Source organism: Macaca nemestrina, chromosome 15 (assembly GCF_043159975.1).
Source record: "Macaca nemestrina isolate mMacNem1 chromosome 15, mMacNem.hap1, whole genome shotgun sequence".
In the NCBI taxonomy this organism is placed as follows: Eukaryota; Metazoa; Chordata; class Mammalia; order Primates; family Cercopithecidae; genus Macaca; species Macaca nemestrina.
Genome location: NC_092139.1, coordinates 89,712,556 through 89,732,332, shown reverse-complemented (window position 1 = coordinate 89,732,332; position 19,777 = coordinate 89,712,556). Strand labels below are relative to the sequence as shown.

At 54.7% G+C, this 19,777-nt stretch overlaps 1 protein-coding gene across 6 annotated transcripts; it reads right to left on the bottom strand.

The window, feature by feature from the left end:
- Positions 1-732: 732 nt before the first annotated feature.
- LOC105498499 (RAB36, member RAS oncogene family) lies at positions 733-18,160 on the bottom strand. 6 transcript variants are annotated; one of them, XM_011770662.3, is made up of 12 exons: positions 17,960-18,160; positions 17,485-17,556; positions 16,835-16,915; positions 12,409-12,500; positions 10,351-10,416; positions 9,743-9,844; positions 6,903-6,967; positions 5,201-5,252; positions 4,265-4,346; positions 3,990-4,080; positions 2,293-2,390; positions 733-1,762 (listed from the first exon to the last, which is right to left on the bottom strand). In XM_011770662.3, exons 1-12 carry the CDS (start codon positions 18,143-18,145, stop codon positions 1,511-1,513), a joined length of 1,239 nt encoding a protein of 412 aa, XP_011768964.2. In that variant the 5' UTR covers positions 18,146-18,160; the 3' UTR covers positions 733-1,510. The 6 variants fall into 6 exon arrangements, with proteins under 6 accessions (XP_011768964.2, XP_011768967.2, XP_011768965.2 ...); XM_011770664.3 differs by having other exon boundaries at positions 1,553-1,762; positions 2,271-2,390; XM_011770665.3 differs by lacking the exon at positions 16,835-16,915.
- Between the last annotated feature and the right edge of the window lie 1,617 nt (positions 18,161-19,777).

Below are 19,777 nucleotides of genomic sequence, written 5' to 3'. Positions count from 1 at the left end.
GAGCGAGACTCTGTCTCAAGAAAAGCAAATAAAATAAAAATAAATAAATAAAAGTTATTTATGGCCAGGCATGGTGGCTCACACCTGTAATCCCACCACTTTGGGAAGCTGAGGCGGGCGGATCACCTGAGGTCAGGAGTTTGAGAGCAGCCTGACCAACATAGTGAAACTCCATCTCTACTAAAAATACAAAATTAGCCAGGCGTGGTGGCACATGCCTGTCATCCCAGCTACATGGGAGGCTAAGGCAGGAGAATCACTTGAACCCAGGAGGCAGAGGTTGCAATGAGCCAAGATTGCACCATTGCACTCCAGCCTGGGCAAGAAGGGCAAAACTCCATCTCAAAAAAAAAAAAAAGTCATTTATATAAAAATGTGCAAAAAATATGTCCAAGGGAGAATGAACAGAAAAAGATGCCAGTGTTCTTCCCTAACTGGTATTTGGCAATTGCTGAGCTGAACATTTACAAGGCAGCTGCAGTGTGCCAGGCCCTAGGAGAATGGCACTGATCAGAAGCCTGCCCGCAAGGTGCTCACCATCTATGGGAAGCAACAGCACGGGGTGGGTGGGATGAGTAGGCATAGCCAGGCAACAGGAGCATGGGGCGGTGGGGCTGGTTCATAGCTGTGAGAAGATTCCGTGGACAAGCATACTGGGCAGAGACGCTGGGCAAGGTGTTGAGTATTTCCGCCTGCTCTGCGTGTGCAGGGGGAGGCCGTGTCGGAGACGGGAACATGCTGGACTCGGCAGGGCCTCTGAAGTCCTCCAAAGATGCATGGACACCATTACAAAGGTCCTAAGAGATGTGCAGGCCAATGAGAGAGGGATGGAGAGGCAGCAGTGGGCATAGGCCCAGTTTGAGTGCTAGAGGTGGGCAGTGCCACGTTCAAGGGCTGCAGAGTGAGTTACCCTAGGGCAGCTGTGCAGCCTTCCTCCCGCAGCACACACGTAAATGCACTGTCCAGGTGGGCCAGAAAGGCCTGAGTGGTTGTTCTGCACATCCTGGCCCACTGACCAGGAGGGCAGGACCTAGGGATCTCAGAGGTACCAGAGACAACCCTTCAGCCAGAAAAGGTCTAAGAGACTTTGTCCATTGTCCTCCAGAGGTGCTGGTCTTCCCAGGAACCTTGAGCATCCGGGGCAGAAGGACAGTGAGGCCTGAAGCTCTGACACCCAGAACTGTAAGTCCTGCTGACAAGAGAAAACTCCCAGGGGGAATGGCAGGTGGCCTCTCCCTCAGGTGCTGACTTTGACAAGTCCACGTTGCCTGGAACACTGTGATGGATCCTGGGGACACATCCAAGATCACTGGGAAAGAGTGCAGGATTGACTGCTGGTGTGGGCCATGGCCGAGGGATATAGACCAGTGCAGGAGTTTGCAGCTCTGAGGCCTCTTGAGGCCAAAGGTGACTGATGACCCTGCCAATGGACTGGCCTTTCAGGGGACCACCACAGTGCCTGCACTGGCCTGGTGGTGTGGGGCTCCCAGTCAGCCAGCGGGGGCCTTTTCTAGCGCCCAACCTGCAACAGAGAAGTGACTGTGCCCTGGGGCTGAGTGCAGTGGATGGGTGGAGGGACTGGAACTACAGCTTGAGGGCAGACCCACTGCAGAGCTCGGGCTCCAGTCTCCGCTCCAGTCACGGAAGTTCCCGTCCGTGTGCATGCAGGGAGCAGAGGCCTTCCACGCAGGCCCCAGCTAGCAGCAGCCCAGGCTGGAGGGCCTCTTGCTTTCCTGGGTCTCAGGTGGACTCCTTTCCATTCCTATAAGGAGGTGAGAAGTAATTTAGCATCAACCAAGAATCCTGTAGCTGACACTGGGCAGGGGATGCCGGCCCTGAGAGTCAGAGCTGTGAGCTGAAGCTCCTGGCCCTGTTGTTCAAGGCCTGAATGACTTGACACAGGACAAGAGGCTGAGGGGCATTCCAGGCACTGGAACAGAGTGGGCAAAGTTGCAGACTGGGAAAGCCGGGGCCAGGACACATCTGCAGGGCCTGGGATGCCCAGCCCGGGCCATGAGAACCAAATGGATGCCCATGAGGTCCATGTGTCAGGAGACGAGGGAGGGCTAGGGACAGGCTCTCACCTGGCAGGTGGGATCAGGGAGGCTACAGGCCCAAGGCTGCAATGACACCCTGAGAGGAGAGTCAAGGGATAGGAGAGGGCCACAAGTTCAGAAAATGGGAGGGTCTCGGGTGACAGGAGGATGGTGCATGTGGATTTTAGGCCTCCAGTCTGCTCCCCAGCCCAACCTAGCCACATCTATACGCACGGATTAGTTCTCCATCGACGACCTGGAGCCGGGCACTGCTCTGCCTCTCCAGGTCCTGCAGCACCGACTGCTCGAATGCCAGGGCGGCTACACGGCTGAAGAATGCCTTCACGTTCTCGCCTGTGGGCTCACAAGACAGCCAGGACCTCATCAGTGTTTGTCCTTGCCCCTTAATGCATCTGGGTGTGAAAGCCAGGCCAGCCCACCTTCAGGTTGGCACATAGCCCTTTCTAGAGCACCCTGACAGTAACAGTGACCACAGGAGGGTACAGCCCCACCCAGTCACATGGACAGCACAATGCCGGGGCAGGGCCCACTGGCCTGGCTTCCCACCTGGCTCCAGCCTCCCCACTCCCACCCCACTGCCTGCTTGGGCCACTCCCTCAAACTTCTGAGTCTTTGCTTCCCAGCATCTCCTCTTCCAATCAGATGCTAATATGGCCCAGGTGTTGGAACATGTGGAACTCAGGACAGACATATGCCTGCCCTCCTGTCACTTTCCATACCTGTCCGGTGGGGCTGTGAGGATTGAATTGCTGTCAGCCCCCACACGGAGCCTTTATGCATCCTCCTCCAGGTAGAGGTGGCTGCCCATCAGAGAGCAGGCCAGTTTCCAGCCCTTAACATGCACACTGCCCTTGTGCAGCCAGCAACCTGCACAACCGCACAGGGCAGTTCTGCTTTGCCCATAGTGAGCTGTTGGTGAACTTACTGTTACTCTGATAAAGGAGGGAGGGTCTCACAGAGCAGTTCTCACTGTCAGGAAGGAGCAGTGGAAGATACTGCCAGTTGTTTGTGTTGGACGGGAAGTGGTGCTTCTACTTGTGATGCCAACCCTCAGTGCTCAACCCAGTCTCTGACTAGATATCTGCTGTCCCCTCTTACACAGGGTAAAGACTACTGGGCCCAATTCCTGAGTCCCCAGAGCCTTGGGGGCCTATTATGTGCCAGGCCCTGTGTATGACTTCATTTCATCCCCCAACAACCTGTGTTTTCCATCTGCTCTTTGTGTCTTTGGATTTTCTGTTTTCCTCAGTAAATACACATGGCTTTTGTAATTTAAAAAGTTTTTTCACAAAAAAGGGAGATGGATGGCATCACCTGCTTCCCAGATGAGGAGATGGAGGTTCAAAGATGCTGGGCATCTTGCCTTGGGCTGGGGGCCCAGTATGGCCAGGGATAGACCCGGTGGGCAGTGCGTTCAGTGAGAGCTGGGGTCTGTGAGCCACAGTGATACTGGAAGGTGTGGAGCCCCTGTCACTGGGCCCTTCTCTATGCCAGATGATGTCACATGCCTGGCCTTTCAGGGCCGGAGGCAGGACAGTGCAGTGGTTACAGGTGAGAGTGTGTTTGGGTCCTGGTCCTGCCACCCTGTGACCCTGGAAGTTACTTCACAGGCATAAAATGGAACCTGCCTCATGAGTAGTTATGGGGTTGCCTTGGAGAACGGGCCAGCATGGCAAGACACAGGGTTGGAGTCACTATTCCCCCATCTGTGGGGCAGGCCTCCCAGCCTCCTTCTAGAGATGAGGCAGCTCCTCTTAGGCAATGAAAGACGCTGCCAGGCACCAGCACAGCAGGGCTGTGATGCCAGTGTGCACAGGGCCACAGAGGGAACAGACGGCTGGCTGCAGAGGGAAATGCTGCATGGCAGGCCCCATGGGACTGGCCCGAGAGCCGGGCTCTGCCCCACCATGCTGACAGCCCCGGCCCACTCACCGGTCTTGGCCGACACCGACCAGTACTCGGCCTGCATCTCCTTGGCCAGGTGCACGGCCTCTGCTTCGACCTGCTCACATGCCGCTCCTGACTGAGAGAAACAGTCCTTGTTGGCCCAGCGTCCCGGGCTCTCTTGCAGGGAGGCCCCGGGGGATAGGCCGCTGCCTGCTTCCCACTGTGCCGCCTCCCTCCCCCGCCATGGCTCCTCCAATGAGGGCTGAAAGGGAAGGCATTTTCCCAAGGGCCACCCAGACCTCCAGTGCCACTCTGCTCACCAGAAGGTCCTTCTTGGTTCCCACGAGGAAGATGAAGCAGGAGCCTGCCTCGTTCTCCCTCAGAGCATCTTCCAGCCACTGCCTGGAGTGCAAGGGGGAGAGGCTGAGAGATTCACCCATCCTCCCACCCCAAACAAGGGGCAGAGAGCACACTTGGGACCTCCCCAGGGCTGGGGTGCTGGGCTGGGAGGGACAAGGAGGGCTTCCTGGCCCACACTGGCTGAGAGGATGCTGCACCTCCAGCCAGAAGGGCCTTAGCTGGACCCAAAGGGGTGGGAATACCAGAGCCCTGGCTGGAGGTGGTGAAGACCCCTCCTGGCCCCCCTCTGGCCTCTCCCGGTGAGACCTTGCGTGAGTCCTGCACGTTTATCAACTAGAATGGTCACCCCCGCCTCCCTCACCGGGTTTGGAAGATGCTGGGTGCGAATGCCCCAGACCAAGGTAAGGCGAGAGGGCTTTGCTCCAGTAGCTGGCCAATTCCCAGCAGAAGTAGATGGCCTCTTGAATGGGTCACATTGCCAATTCTCTCTTCTCGAGACTGCAAGTGCCAAATTCATGTCCCTTCAAAGACTGGCGATACAGTTTTCAGGGCCCAGAGTGAACTGAACATGTGAGGCACCTCATTCAAAAAGTATCAGGACTTGCAACACAGCAAAGGCAGAGTATTGAAGCAGGCTGGGGCCCCTCTGAGCACGCGCCTGGGGCGGCTGTGCTGAGCTCACACTCATGTGCTGACCCCTCCAGAATAAATGGGGACAAATCTCTAGGGTTAAAGGCAGCTGGACAGTAAGTGGCCCGTGGGCAGCTGGTTCTGACAAGGGGCCCAGTCATTCACACCCACCATGGGGTCAGGGTCCACTGGCTGGGCTCTGGGAGCCCTTCCAGGCAGCTTCCTGAGCCCAGGGAGACTGCAGGGGCCACAGAGCCCAGACTTACCTGGTGTGCTCCAGGGTCTGCACGTCAGTGAGGTCAAAGGCCGTGATGATCACTGGACACCCGGAAAAAGCCAACAGCCAATCAGTGCCAGGTGAGGCGGGCAAGGGGGCTCCCCAAGAGGTACCCAGCTCCCAAGGAACAGCCAGGGCAGCCCCCCAGGCACTCAGCACCGGAACCTCCTACAGTGGAGGCTGAGGAGGAGATACCCCATGGCTGTCCCCCACCAGGACCCTCCAGCCTGCACCCGGCAGCCCAGCCTCAGTGTGGGATCCAGGGAGGCAGGACAAGGTGGGCATGGAGTGAGCGCATGGGCTTTAGCATCAGACACCCTCTGCCACTTATGGCGAAGGGAGCTCAGGTGAGGGCCTTAACTGCTGAGAGCCTCAGTTTCCCCATCTGTAAAACGGTGAGGATGAGACCTCTAGCTCTCAGGGTTGCTGTGAGGATTAAATGAGAGCAGCCATTTTAAAAAGCTGTTAGTCCAGGGCCCGATACAGGGCCAACTTTCAACCAGTGGCAGCTACAGCAGAGATGGTTTGCAACAACCCACTTTAGCGAAACAACTTCCGGGGAACCAGCTGGGCAGAAAACCGGCAGATGTAGCCCGGGCCCTCAGCTCCTCTCATCACTGGCCGCACCCCAGTCCTGTTGGGGTCCTGAGGGGACCCCCATGTGGAGGACATTACAGGCAAATGCTCTCTACTGCCCCCGGGGGTGTGACCAGGGCCGGACAGGGGCTTCCTCTGCACCTTGGCTTAAGGCTTCAGGGAGACCCACAACCCTTCCAAGGCAGGTGGGAAGAGAAAGGAAGGGGAAAACAGGATAGGGATGACAGCAGCCAGGCTGCCATGTGTAGAGGTGGGCCAGGCGCCTCGCACCTCTTATTCCCAGGGGAGAAGCATCCTGTTGAGAAGAGAGGCCCGAAGAGGCAAAGGGCACAGGAGGCCATGCGGCCAGGGCAGAGCTGGAGCTCCAACCCATAGCTGAGGGCTGCATGGTTTGTTCCTATTTTTGCTTCTTTTAAGTCTAAAATAAAATGTTGTAACTTTTTCACCACTACCGAGTAGACATAACGGTGCCTTATAATTTGAGTCTGGTTTTGGATACTTTTGAGGTTCTCTCACATCTCCCACTGAAATCCATTTCTGTCTTCTTCCTGGGAAGGTGGGGTAGGCGATAGGAGCTTATGCTGCCGCCCCCTGCTGACGGTGAACCCTGCCCAGCACCACCTGGCTGCCCTTGGCCATGGAAGTGGTGGGCACCCAGCTCTGCTGGCCCCCACGTGGGACCTGCCAGTCCTCCCGAGGTCCCCCTTTCACTCCTCCTCCCTGGCCCAGCCCCCTCTGCTAAGACGAGACAAGCCTCCTCCCACCTGCCCCTGGAGTCCAGCACTGCCCTTCTCTGAGCCTCTGGAAAAGCACTTTCATCTCTGAGCATCTTTATGAGCTGAAACTGGGGTGAGACTTAAAGCCAGCACCCACTACCACAGGGTCCTTAAAGGGTGTGATCGCCAAGGTCAGCCAGGGCCTGGGGATGAAGGCAGCTTCCCTGTTCCCAAGTAGTGGCCTGGGGGTTTTCTCAGTGGGTCTCGGAGGACAGAAAACAGGTGCCTGTGCAGAGAACTTGGGATTCCCACTGTGGAGCCTGGCAGAGACCCCGCTGCTGCACGAGGTTGAGAGCCCCGACGTGGCATGTTGCTCACCCTGGGCGCCCCGGTAGTAGGCAGATGCGATGCACTTGAACTTCTCCTGCCCAGCTGTGTCCCAGCTGTGAGGTGGGTGAGAAAGAAAGGGAAATGATGTCAGGTTACACAATCACAGTGTCTTGAGCCAACAGATTATGGGACCATGGGTGGGAGACCCTAAGGGCCTCTGCCAGCTGCATGGGCTTCAGGAAGTGCCTGTTGTGAGCCAGCTGTCCCTACCCCCAGCTCCTTATGATCCCTTCCTAGGGTGCCCCCAGTGGACTTCTCTCATTCCTAGTGGAGAAGGGTGTGGCATTAGTTGTTCTGCTGCTTGGATGGATGGAGTTGCAGCTCACTCCCTTCTGAATGAGACATTAAAATGGAACATATGGCCCAAGACATGCCTCGCTCTGAAGATGTAGCAGTCCACTTGTAGAGAAGGCTCTGTGAATGGCACTGGGGCTCCAGGCTGGGCCTCCAGCAGTGGCTCTACCACTTGCTTGGGTGTGACTGGGGCATTGCTTCACCTTCCACGCTGCAGGTCCCAAAGTAGGGGTTGGGGATACCTAACAGGGGAGCAACAGATGGATCTCAGCAGTTAACTCCAGCTCTTTGGAGCATAGTAGTGAGAAGAAATTAGAAGCTAAGCTCTGGCTCCATGGAAAGGAGTACAACAATTGATTAATGATGTCTGCCATGGGCACAGTCTAGAAGAGGGGAAAGAGCACCTAGTGAGATCTACCCGCCCTGGTTTAGAACAAAGCAGGGAGTCACTATGCAGGGCTGAGTCTGAAAATTCTTCCCCAATTCATTGCTTTTTAAGGTCAACAGATCAAAATTGAACTTTTCTCAATAAACTGCAAAGTAGACAAATCACAAACAAGACATCAATGGTCTGAATTTTTTTCTTTTTTCTTTTTTTGAGGTGGAGTTTCGCTCTTGTTGCCCAGGCTAGAGTAAAATGGCATGATCTTGGCTCACTGCAACCTCCACCTCCCAGGTTCAAGCAATTCTCTTGCCTCAGCCTCCCAAGTTGGACCACTATGCCCGGCTAATTTTGTATTTTTAGTAGAGATGAGGTTTCTCCATGTTGGTCAGGCTGGTCTCAAACTCCAGACCGCCTTGGCCTCCCAAAGTGCTGGGATCACAGGTATAAGCCACCATGCCTGGCCATGGTCTGAATTTTTTTCAAGTGATCCAGCATGACACTGAAGGTTTGGTCTTCATTCTTTCATTAATTCATTCATATTTTCTTTCATATCTGAAGACTCTGGGGGAGGAGCTGGTGGTGGTGGCCTAGAGATGAGCCTGTGGGGAGGCTGGCGAAGGCCTCAATGTAAGACAATGAGAGGCTGAGCCAGGGCAGTGTCCCTGTTTTGTTCAGGGCCCTCTAATGAGATATGGCCTGTGGTCACACGGGTGAGCCCAGCCCCTAGCCAGTCTTTCCCGGCTCCGCCTGGGCTACCCCTACCAGTCCTTTGCTCTTCTCAGCTCTCTGGATCCCTCAGTCCTGCAGCCTTGCGTTCTCCCAGCCTCCTTTGCTCTTGACTGACCCGTACTCTCCCTTGGGCGAGATTTGTTATCCTCCATCTCCAGGGCTTTGCTGGGGCTGTGGAAGTTCTGAGAGAAGGGGGCACTATCTTGACAGAGTTATGAGCTGACATCCATAGGATCTGAAGGCTCAGTCCAGGCAGGGCATGGAGGATTGAGGAACCAACTCAGGCACCAGGAAGGAGCTTGGTGAATGCCAGCAGGCAAGTGGAGATGGGGGGCAGGGCCAGCCATGTAGGGGAACATGGAAGGGTCTCACAGGAGAGTAGAGGTGAGGGCCCGGGCCCAGGCAGGCCTGCAGCATTCTCCAGGTGCTGGGGCAGAGGGAAGCTGCCCAGCTGGGGTGGGAGAGGGTAAGCCCTGGGCCACTCAGAAGGAAGGCAGAGGAAAGGGCTGAGGCCAGTGGGGGCCATCGGGAGTCAGACTCCCAGGGCCTAGCAAGGAAGACAAACAGAAGTGGGCCGGGCATGGTGGCTCACACCTGTAATCCCAGATACTCGGGAGGCTGAAGCGGGTGGATCACTTGAGGTCAGGAGTTTGAGATCAGCCTAGCCAACATGATGAAACCCTGTCTCTACTGAAAATACAAAAACAAATTAGTTGGGTGTGGGGGTGCACACCTATAGTCCTATTTGGGAGGCTGAGGCAGGAGAATCGCTTGAAGTGGAGGTGGCAGTGAACCGAGATTGCGCCACTGCACTCCAGCCTGGGTAACAGTGCAAGACTCTATCTCAAAAAAAAAAAAAAAAAGACAGAAGTGGAAGGAAAGCAAGGCAGGGGAGAGGGAGTGAAGGCTTCAGTGTGAGGAGGAAGACGAGTGCCTCAGACCTGAGGAAGGATGTGGTGCTGCAGACTCCATCTCAGCCCTCCTTGCCCAAGCCTGGCACGCAGGGACTGGATTTGACCCCATTTTACAGGTGGGAACAGAGGCTCAGAGCTCAGAAGCGACCTGCTGGAGGCCACTCTGCTGGCCTGGTGAGTGGGATCACAGGAGGCCCAGGTCAGGGAGGGACTGGAGCCAGGGCCTCGAGAGGAGCAGGGGGGGGATTGGGGAGGTCATGGGCAGGTGAGCAGGTCAGGCTGTGGGCATCTTCCCCAGAGTCAGTGACCAAAATGAGACAACTTTGGGACTGACGGAGCATCTGGGGGTTCTGGGAGCTGGGAAGCTGAGTGTCACACAACACCCCCAGGCTCTGCTTGTCTAGACCAGTCCTCCTTGACATGGACACAGTGCAGGAGCTCCCCAAATCCTTTCTCAAGTGCCCCTAGGAAGTCGCCCACGAGTCATGGGGGAAACAGCGACTTACATCTGGAGGCTATAGGGAATTCCAGCAATCTCAAAGCGCTCAATTTCAAAGTCCACCCCAATGGTGGCCTTGTAGTCTCGGTCAAAAACGTTCTTGCAAAACCTGTGGGGGATAAGGAAGTCGTCACAGGGGGTGTACTCACAGAAATGTGCCCGGAAGCTTCACTTGTGACAGTGAAGGTCTTTAGGCAAATAAGGTCCACTTCCCATCAGGAAGTGATGGTCCACACAGGCCACGGGTGGACAGGGCAGCCAGCAAGGACAAGGTGGGGAAAGGGAGGCTGCAGGAGCTCGGAAGGCAAGCTGCGAGTTAGAAACTGAACGAAACTGAGCAGCCATTTGCAGGGAGGGCAGTAGAGGGGAGAGCCCTGGCCCCAGGGGGACAGTCTGACAAGCGCCAGGTTCCTGGGATGCCACAATGTCTGCCCAGCCCTGCCATCTCCCCGATTTCTTGTACCCCCTCTTATCTGGCTCCCAGCAGGTTGAGGCCCGGCAGTTCCTGGAAACCACATGGTTTCCACTATGTTGATACTATCTGGGCCACCCAGGCAAAGGTATGACAACCTGGTGCTGGGGGAGGTAGCCGACGGGGCAGAGGAAGCCTTGTACCTGTGAATGAGGCTGGTCTTCCCCACGTAGAGATCGCCAACCACCACCACCTTTGAGAGTTTGAGCCTGTGAGAAATATGGCCTTGTTGCCCTCGGGCATGCCTTCCAGGGTGTCTTCACACTCACAGCCCCTTCCTTCCCTGAGCTCTCTGCTGGTGAGACACCCCTCACTCCTGGACGCAGGATGGGCCACCCTGCCGAAACACTGTGTTCCCCTCCACACTCCCCAGAGGGGAGATGGGAGAGGCTGGGGACTTTGCTTCCCCTAGAGCTTCACCCCTCACTACATTTGGTCAAAGTCCCCATCCTGAGAATTAGGAATGGGCATAAAAAAAGGCCAAGTCACAGGAGGAGGGGGCAGAGGCAGGAGGCCAGGGTGCGGCTCTGGTAACCAACCAGTAGCCATGGGCATGTCTATGCTGTGGGGGAGCTGTGCTGAGGGTGCAGACACAGGGTCCACGTGCAGGGAGACCCCAGCACAAGGGACGGGCAGCCCCTCACCCTCCCATGCACCCCCTGGGGCTGTGCGCCCATGTGGGTTTTGGCCTTTTGCAAGCAGGCACTCCCTGACCATGACACCACCATGCCCTGCTCACTTAGAGGTATCCGTAAGGGTCAGACAGGCCAAGGGCACACCCTGAACAGGGCTCAGGCTCTATACATCTGGGCTGTGGCTTGAGGCGAATCGGCTCTGAGGTTCTTGGGCTCTCTGGGGGTCACTGCTCCCCAAGAGCAGCCGCCACCCTCACCCTTTGTGTGTGTCCTACACTCTGTGCAGAGGCGTTTCTCGGACTGTTTATTATTTTTTTAGAGACGGGGTCTCGCTGTATTGCCCAGGCTAATCTCAAACTCCTGGGCTTGAATGATCATCCCACCTCAACCTCCTGAGTAACTGGGACTACAGGTACCATTGTTCCAGCTTCCCAGGACTGTTGACAACACCTTAAGAGTTTTTGCAGCTCATCCCAAAGGAGGCAAATGGTCACAGCAACCAACCTGGGTAAATATCTGACAGGCACTTCCTCTGCCTGCAAACAGCAAGAGGGCACCACTGTGTCACCTGGTGACCTGGGCTGCAGGTCACCTCGCCAGGTCCATGAGAGCAGGGACTGTGTCTACCCTGCTCCCAGAGGGCCCTTTCATTCTGACTCCATTTCTCCTATGAATGAGTAAAGGTATTGACAAGGTCTTGCAGCAGGTACCCTCTGATCCTCAGTCTCCCCACCTCCAGTGCTGCCATAAGGGGTCAGGGAGATCATCTGCGTGAAGCACCTGATATGGCACCAGCATTCCCCAACAGATGCCACTACTCTCATTCCATCACCATGGCCACTTCGGCCATTCTGATCTCAGCTCTGCCTCACCCACTCTGCAGTTTGGTAACCTCTAGCTGTGCTCTGTGGCAGCCTCATCGCACCTGTGTGACCCCTGTGAGCTCAGCCAACTCCCTGAGCAGACTATGAGCTCCTAAGGAAGAGGGGCAAAAGCAGGCCCTTGTACCTATTTGTTAAAAGAAGGAATGACTATTTCACAATCCCTGTGCCGGTGGTGGCAGGTGCTGCCACGGCAGGAACAGGGCAGACACAGCCCTCGCCCTCTTGGGCTAGGTCCAGTGAGGAATCCAGCCTGCAATTCTGTGAGATACGTTCTTGGGGGCACAAGAGCACCCAGGAAGGGTATTCTCCCCAGTCCAGGCTTGGGGGCAAGGGTAGTGGGGGGTCAGAGAAGCCTCCTAGAGGACTTGACACTTATGCTGAGACCTGAAGGGGAAGGGGAAGGGGAAGTGAGGGGATTAGGAAAGACATTTCAGACAGAGGAAATGGACTTGTGCCAAGACCTCAGGCCGAAAAATCACCTGCGTGACTTAGAAGAGGGAAAGTTGTTCCATGTGGCAGGTGTGTTAACTGAAGCCAGATGAAAACCCCAGTCATCCTCAGGCCTGTACAGGGCTGCGCCAGCCTCGTGTGTGTGTTTCACTTGCTCATTCTTTCACACGTGCATTCATGCACTCATTCCTTCCTGCCACCTGCTCCCCCATCCCACACCCTGCAGGCTCACCCGACAGTCCCCGTGTTTCTGCGTTGGCAGGCAGCGCTGACCTGCCTGTGGAAGTGCTCCCTGAGCTGCAAACAGGCTTCTGGCGTGTACCACTGCAAAGAGACAGACAGACACATCATCCTGCAAAGCTGCAGCTCCTTCCCCGTAGCGAAGCAGTGAGGGGAGACGGTCTTCCCAGCCTTCCTTCCTAGGCCTCACAGCTGGCAGCCTCAATAGCTTTCCCTGACCCACCTGTCATGTGTATCCTCTATTTCTTCAGCCTTGAGGCTCTGGGGCCTTGTGAGTCCAGAGGGGCGAGCCAAGGCAGAGACTCGGAGATCTGGGTCTCACCTGGGGTCGTGGTCCCCTTGCTGCATGCATGTGACAGGCCTCTGTCTGCTCTGGGCCTCAACCCTCTCAAGTGGAAAGGAGTGGAGCTCTTTTGGTGCCCAGATCCTCCAAGATCCAATTAGCCAGGTGCAGGAGTGAATGCCTGTGGTCCTAGACACTGAGGAGGCTGAGGTGGAAGGATTGCTTCAGCTCAAGAGATAGAGGCTGCAGTGAGCTATGATCATGCCACTGCACTCCAGCTTGGGTGAGAGAGTGAGACCCTGTCTCTAATCCATACCTTCCATGAATCTCTGATGACATTTTGTTTTAAAAACATGCATACATGTGCCTGGAAAATGTCCTAGAAGGCACTTTCTGTTGTCCACATTTCTTTTTTTTTTTTTTTTTTTTTTTGAGACGGAGTCTCGCTATGTCGCCCAGGGTGGAGTGCAGTGGCCGGATCTCAGCTCACTGCAAGCTCCGCCTCCCGGGTTTTTACGCCATTCTCCTGCCTCAGCCTCCCGAGTAGCCGGGACTACAGGCGCCCACCACCTCGCCCGGCTAGTTTTTTGTATTTTGTTTTTAGTAGAGACGGGGTTTCACCGTGTTAGCCAGGATGGTCTCGAACTCCTGACCTCGTGATCCGCCCGTCTCGGCCTCCCAAAGTGCTGGGATTACAGGCTTGAGCCACCGTGCCCGGCCCACATTTCTTGAAAGGCAGACCTGAGCAGTGGTTTAAGAGCATGGGCCTCAGGGTCAGAAAAAACTGCATATACCCCAGCCACCCTCACCTGGTGTGTAATTAGAAAAAAATGAGATTAAACAAATTAAAGATGACCATTATTTTTTGCCATTGGATTGGCCCAGGCTAAATACAAAATGTGGCAAGGATGTGCGGCGAAGGACACCGTTGAGGCCGTTGGTGTGATCTGTGTATGGCAATGGTCCCGCCCCCCGCCCCCCACCCCTGCACAGTCACAGCCACCTGCTCTGTCCTTCTGGATGCTGCTTGGATCCACAGCTCCCCTCCCCCAGCCCCAGTGTCTTGGCCATCGATTCGGGCTCTGCCTGGCCCATCTGCCCTCTCAGTGATTGAGGCAGCAGTGATGGTGAAAGGAGATTAGCAAAGGGCAAGTTACAGAACCTTATTGAGCTCCAGTTTCCTCAAAAGTTAAACAGGGATGCTCATAATAGCACCTTTTCATGTGGTCTTTGGAGGAGTAACTGAATAATGCAGGTGAGCAGCTTAGCCCGATAGTCTGCTTTTCTGCAGAAGAGTGGCAGCTACCATGAACAAGCTGGCTGCTTCTTTCTGTCAGCTACCATGACGGCTTTAAGCTGGGGACTGGCCCAGACACAATGGTCATTACAGGATGACTGGAAGACTATGGTAATGAAGGCTGCAGGGTAAGAAGTGTGAGCTGATTTCAGAGACAGGGAAACTGAGGCACATAGAGTAAAGGGAAGGACTTGCCTGGCAAGCAGTCTGAGGACCCTGCCCAACCTGGCTCTGAATTTCTCAGGGCCCTGGGGTGCAGGATGAACTTGGCCAGCAGTGGCCTTGATCCCTGACTATTACGGGCAAGAGGGGAGAATGCCACCTGTGAAACCAGGACAGATTCCCTAGACTGCTTCCCTGGGGTAGGGAGCTCTGGAGCCAGACACAGCCAGGTCAAATCCCAGAGGTACCAGGCACAGCTGTGTGATGTCAGGCAACCCTGCTTAACTCTGATCCTCACCATCTGCTTTGCCAACGGGTTCTTCATGTCATGATACCTGGAGTGTTTTATGCCAATCACACTTTCCTTCGTTTTGACTCAAGAAAGACCAGTCTCCGTCATCCCTAGTTACCACTGTCAAGCTCTGCAGAGAAAACAATTGCCTGAGCCTCTGTTGAGATGGAAAACCCATGGGGAATTGTCTACGGGTCTGAGACACAAAGGCTTTCTCTGTAGGTGTGTGAAGAAGGAACTTAGGGAGGAAGGTAAAGAAGGGGGAAGGAGGAATGGCCACATACGCCAAATACCCAGGACCTATCTAGAGTCACCTCCTCCTCACCAGCCTGGCCACAGAATCTAAGATGCAAAAGGCCATTCCATGGAGAGGATCTCTCCCTCCGCACCTGTCCTAAGCCACAGACGCAATCACTGAGAGTACGGGCTTATCTATCCTTCCAGAAATATTTTCTGCATATATAAACAAACAGACATTTCTCCCTATCCTTGTTTTCACACACAGGAGTGTGCTGCACACACTCTACTGCACACTGTTCCACACCCTGCATTTTTACTTAACGGTTTACTTTGGCTCTCGTTGCATGTCAGCTCCTGAAAAGGTTGCCTCATTCCTCCTCACGTCTGTGCCAGGATGTATGACTTGTTTAACCAGTCTCCTCTCCGAGGATATTTACGTTGTATCTGATCTTCTATTCTTACAAACTGCTCCAACCCCGGCCAGGCGAAGTGGCTCACGCCTGTAATCCCAGCACTTTGGGAGTCCGAGGAGGGCGGATCACGAGGTCAGGAGATTGAGACCATCCTGGCTAACACAGTGAAACCCCATCTGTACTAAAAATGCAAAAAATTAGCCAGGAGCGGCAGCGGGCGCCTGTAGTCCCAGCTACTTGGGAGGCTGAGGCAGGAGAATGGCGTGAACCCGGGAGGTGGAGCTTGCAGTGAGCCAAGATTGCGCCATTGCACTCCAGCCTGGGCGACTGAGTGAGACTCCGTCTCAAAAACAAACAAACAAACAAACAAAAAAAAAACTGCTCCAACCCCTATCCTTATGCACATTGTAAACCCATGCCAGGATATCTGCCAAGTAAATTCCTAGAAATGGAATGGCAAGGCCAGCTGCAGTGGCTCACACCTATAATCCCAGTGCTTTAAGAGGCCTGGGTGGGAGGATTGCTTGAAGCCAGGAGTTCAAGACCAGCCTGGGCAACACAGCAAGACTTCGTCTCTATTAAAAAAATTAAAAATTAGCCAGGCGTGGTAGCACATGCCTGTGGTCCTAGCTACTCAGGAGGCTGAGGCAGGAGGATTGCTTCAGCCCAGGAGGTAGAGGATTGAACTATGATGGCACCATTGCACTCCAGCCTGGGTGACAGAGCAAGACCCTGTCTCTAAAAAAAAAGAAAAAAGAAACGGGATGGCTGGATCTCACAGGGCAGGGTCATCTGCCATATTGGTAAATATTGTCCACTGCCCCCTATGGAGGTTGTACTCAATTTGTATTCCCTGCTGCAATTAATATTGGATTTTAATACAGACACAAGAGAGCTGTGAGTTTGCAGCAGAAAACAGAGGCAGAATGGCAAGGGGAGAGAGAGCCCTGGATTTGGGGTCACGGAACTGGAATGCTGTTTTGATAATAATGATGATAATGAGAACAACAGCAACCATGACTGCAGGGGAGCTGCTGCATACCGTGAGCTAGGCACCCAATATGAGAGGAATTACCTCCATGTAACATGGAACAGTGGCTCTGAGAGGTTGAGTAATTTGCCCATAGCCACACAGTTTTTCTTTTTTTTTTTTTTTGGATACAGAGTCTGGCTCTGTGGCCCAGGCTGGAGTGCAGTGGCGCGATCTCGGCTCACTGCAAGCTCTGCCTCCCAGGTTCACGCCATTCTCCTGCCTCAGCCTCCCGAGTAGCTGGGACTACAGGCACCTGACTCCGCGCCCAGCTAATTTTTTTTAATTTTTTAGTAGAGACGGGGTTTCACTGTGTTAGCCAGGATGGTCTCGATCTCCTGACCTCGTGTTCCACCTGCCTCGGCCTCCCAAAGTGCTGGGATTACAGGCGTGAGCCACCGCGCCCAGCCAAGCCACACAGTTTAATGACAGAATCAGAATGAAGGACTCACATAGAGGACTGTCTGGCTGCAAAATCCTAGCCCTTATAACCTCCAGGCCACATTGCTGCCCAGTGTCACCGTCAACTTGCTACCCCGCCTTGGGCAGTCAATGGCCAGTCTCCCAGCTCCTCAAGGTAAATCTGGCAATGGACAGACCTCCTCGATTCACCTGCTTTACTTCCAGGCATGAGTGTAGAGTGGGGAGAGCTGATGTGGCTGCAGTGCCAGGAGAGCACTGCAGACATGATGACTCTCTACCTTAGGGAAGGTGGCGATGACACGGTCGCGGCTCACGGGGGGCCCCAAAGGTGTCAGGGAGGACCTCATTCTTCCAGAGTCCTGTGGACCCAACCAGGAGAAAAACAGTTAAGGAGCTGTGCAAATACCTGGGGACTCACCCATGAGTTTTCACGTAACTTTTCATCAGATCCAGGCTGGGTGCAGTGGCTCATGCCTGTAATACCAGCACTTTGGGAGGCCAAGGTGGGAGGATCACTTGGGCCCAGGAGGTTGAGACCAGCCTGGGCAACAGTGAGACCTCAGTCTCTTAAAAAAAAAAAAAAAAATAGCAGGGCGTGGTGGCCTGTGCCTGCAGTCACAGCTACTTGGGAGGAAGGTGGGAGGAATGCTTGAGCCTGGGAGGTCAAGGCTGCAATGAACTGTTAAGGTGCCACTGCACTCCAGCCTGGGTGATAGCGTAAGACTTTGTCTCAAGAATAATAAATAAAACCAGATCCAGGCCTCCCTCTCCGTCAGGAATACGGGGCAGAGGCCATTTCTCTCAATCTGCATACAGCAGGCAGCATGGTATGGGGGAACCAGGCCTGCCCCACCCTGCCTGGGAGTCAGAAGACCTGGGTCTCCCCTTGACAGGTGTCTACCAAGGAGGAGCTCCCCTCTGAGCTTACCTTACTGGGCTGTGAGGCATGACACAGCTCAGGCAGTGGAAGTAGAGTCGGGAGGGGTCTCCTGCTCCTAGTCTGCAAAGGATGAAGGCTCTAGGTGGGCCTGGGGGCCCTAACTTTCAGCCAACTAGGCCTTTTCCCTGAAAGCCCTCACTTCACCAGGCCTCTGACTCTTCCAGCCTCCTCAACAGCCCTCTGTCTCCTTTCTCTCTCCGGGCTCCTCTCCCGGTTGCGCTTGGGTGTCCTTGGAGTCCGGTTGTCCTCCCGCATCTGACCTGGCTCTCCTACACGACCAGCGCGGGCCTGGCCCAGAGTTTGCGCTCCGGAAATGAGGACGCCCCTGGGCCCTAGGCCACTTTCAAGTTATAAGGGCGGGAAGTGGGCGCGGACGCGGTGCCCTCGCGGCCCTGGCCACGGGATGTGCCAGCACGGGCGTGGGTGACCGGGAGGGTCGGACAGAGTGGGCGAGCGGACTCACCACCGGTGGCTGCGAAAGCTGGGGCTCGGCGCGGCCTGGTTCGCTAGAGCCAGCGGCGGTGATCACCATGGCAACGAGAGCCGCGCGGGACCGGCGGGCTACAAGAATCGCCGACGTCGTGGGCGGGGTCTGCGTTGGACTGACAGCAGCGCGTCCAAGCATCCAGCTTGCACTGGCGATCACCATAGCAACGAGAGCCGGCCCGGAGTCTGGGCGGGGCTTGCAGCAGAGAGACTCCCGGACACCCTGGAGAGCCAGAGATCACCAAGACAACAAGGGCGGTGCTGGATGGGGGGGCGGGGGACGGGGCCGTGGAGGCCCGGGGGCGGAGCCTGGGCTCTGGCTGGCGCTGACAGTGGAGAGATTTGCGCCGGTTCTGGTGATCTCCTCGGCTGGGAGGGGTGGGGCGGTCATGGCATAAGAGCTCCTGATGTAGTATTGATGTTTAATTGGAGTCAAGCACCCTGCAGCTGCAGGAGATGGACTTGCCTACTGACCTTAGTCTGCATAGATCTGAATCCAGTGTTGTCTGAATATTATATGCCTGGCTTCTAAAGCCCACGGTACCAAATTAATTTCCTTAATAAAAAGCTGACCTGAGTCAGTGATTCCCTCTGAACTAGTTTCGGTTTGGAAAGTTAGCTGTTTTGGGCTAGATGGCCTCTCGTGGCCCTTATAAAACCGTGGAACCTGCAGTGAGCTGAGATCCGGCCACTGCACTCCAGCCTGGGCGACAGAGCGAGACTCCGTCTCAAAAAAAAAAAAAACAAACAAAACAAACAAAAAAAAAAAAACCGTGGAACCAGCTTCTAAGTCCAGAGTTCAGTTTGAGAACATACTTACTCCAGCTCCTTAACTTTTCTGCATCACAATATGGAATCCTTGGTAAACAGATTTAACTCAATCATCTTCAGTTCAAAGCTAAGTGTGCTGGAGGCTGATGTTCGATGTCTTTTTTTTTTTTTAAGAGATGGAGTCTTGCTATGTTGCCCAGGCTGGACTCAAACTCTTGAGGCTCAAGGAATCCTCCCGCCTCAGCCTCCCCAGTCCTTGGGACTACAGTCAAGGGCCACCACACCTGGCTCTGTTTAATGTCTTTTAGTGAATTTCACTGCTAAGGTTGAGGCTTAGGGGGTGAACTTAGGTGAGTTGTTCCACCTTTCACATCTCAGTTTACTCAACTATAAAATAAACGCAACTATCTATTTCAACGGATCACATGAGATGGTGAAAGTGCTTTTATATTGTAAAGCTTGATTCAAGTCCATTAATCATTCATTCACGTACTGAAAGCTTCCTGGTATATGCCCAGCACTGGGGAGACAAGGAAACAGAACGGACATGGTGTCCACCCTCAGGGAAATTGGAGTCCTCTGCGGGAAGCAAAGAATTAAATAGAGAATTAGGGGGAGTGTGCCAATGGGATTTATGAGAAGGGAAGGTTAAGCTGTGGGATCACTTACTAATTTGGATTTGGGGATTTGACAAGAGCTAGAGATCACCTTGAACCCCTCCTTTAGCTTTTTTTTTTTTTTGGAGATGGAGTCTCACTCTGTCACCCAGGCTAGAGTGCAGTGGCGTGATCTTGGCTCACTGCAATCTCTGCCTCCCGGCTCAAGCGATTCTCCTGCCTCAGCCTCCCAAGTAGCTGGGACCACAGGTGCGCACCAACCATGCTTGGCTAATTTTTAAATTTTTTTTAGTAGAGACAGGGTTTTGCCATGTGTGCCAGGCTGGTTTCGAACTCCTGGCCTCATGTGATCCGCCCGCCTTGGCTTCCCAAGGTGTTGGGATTACAGGCGTAAGCCACCGCACCTG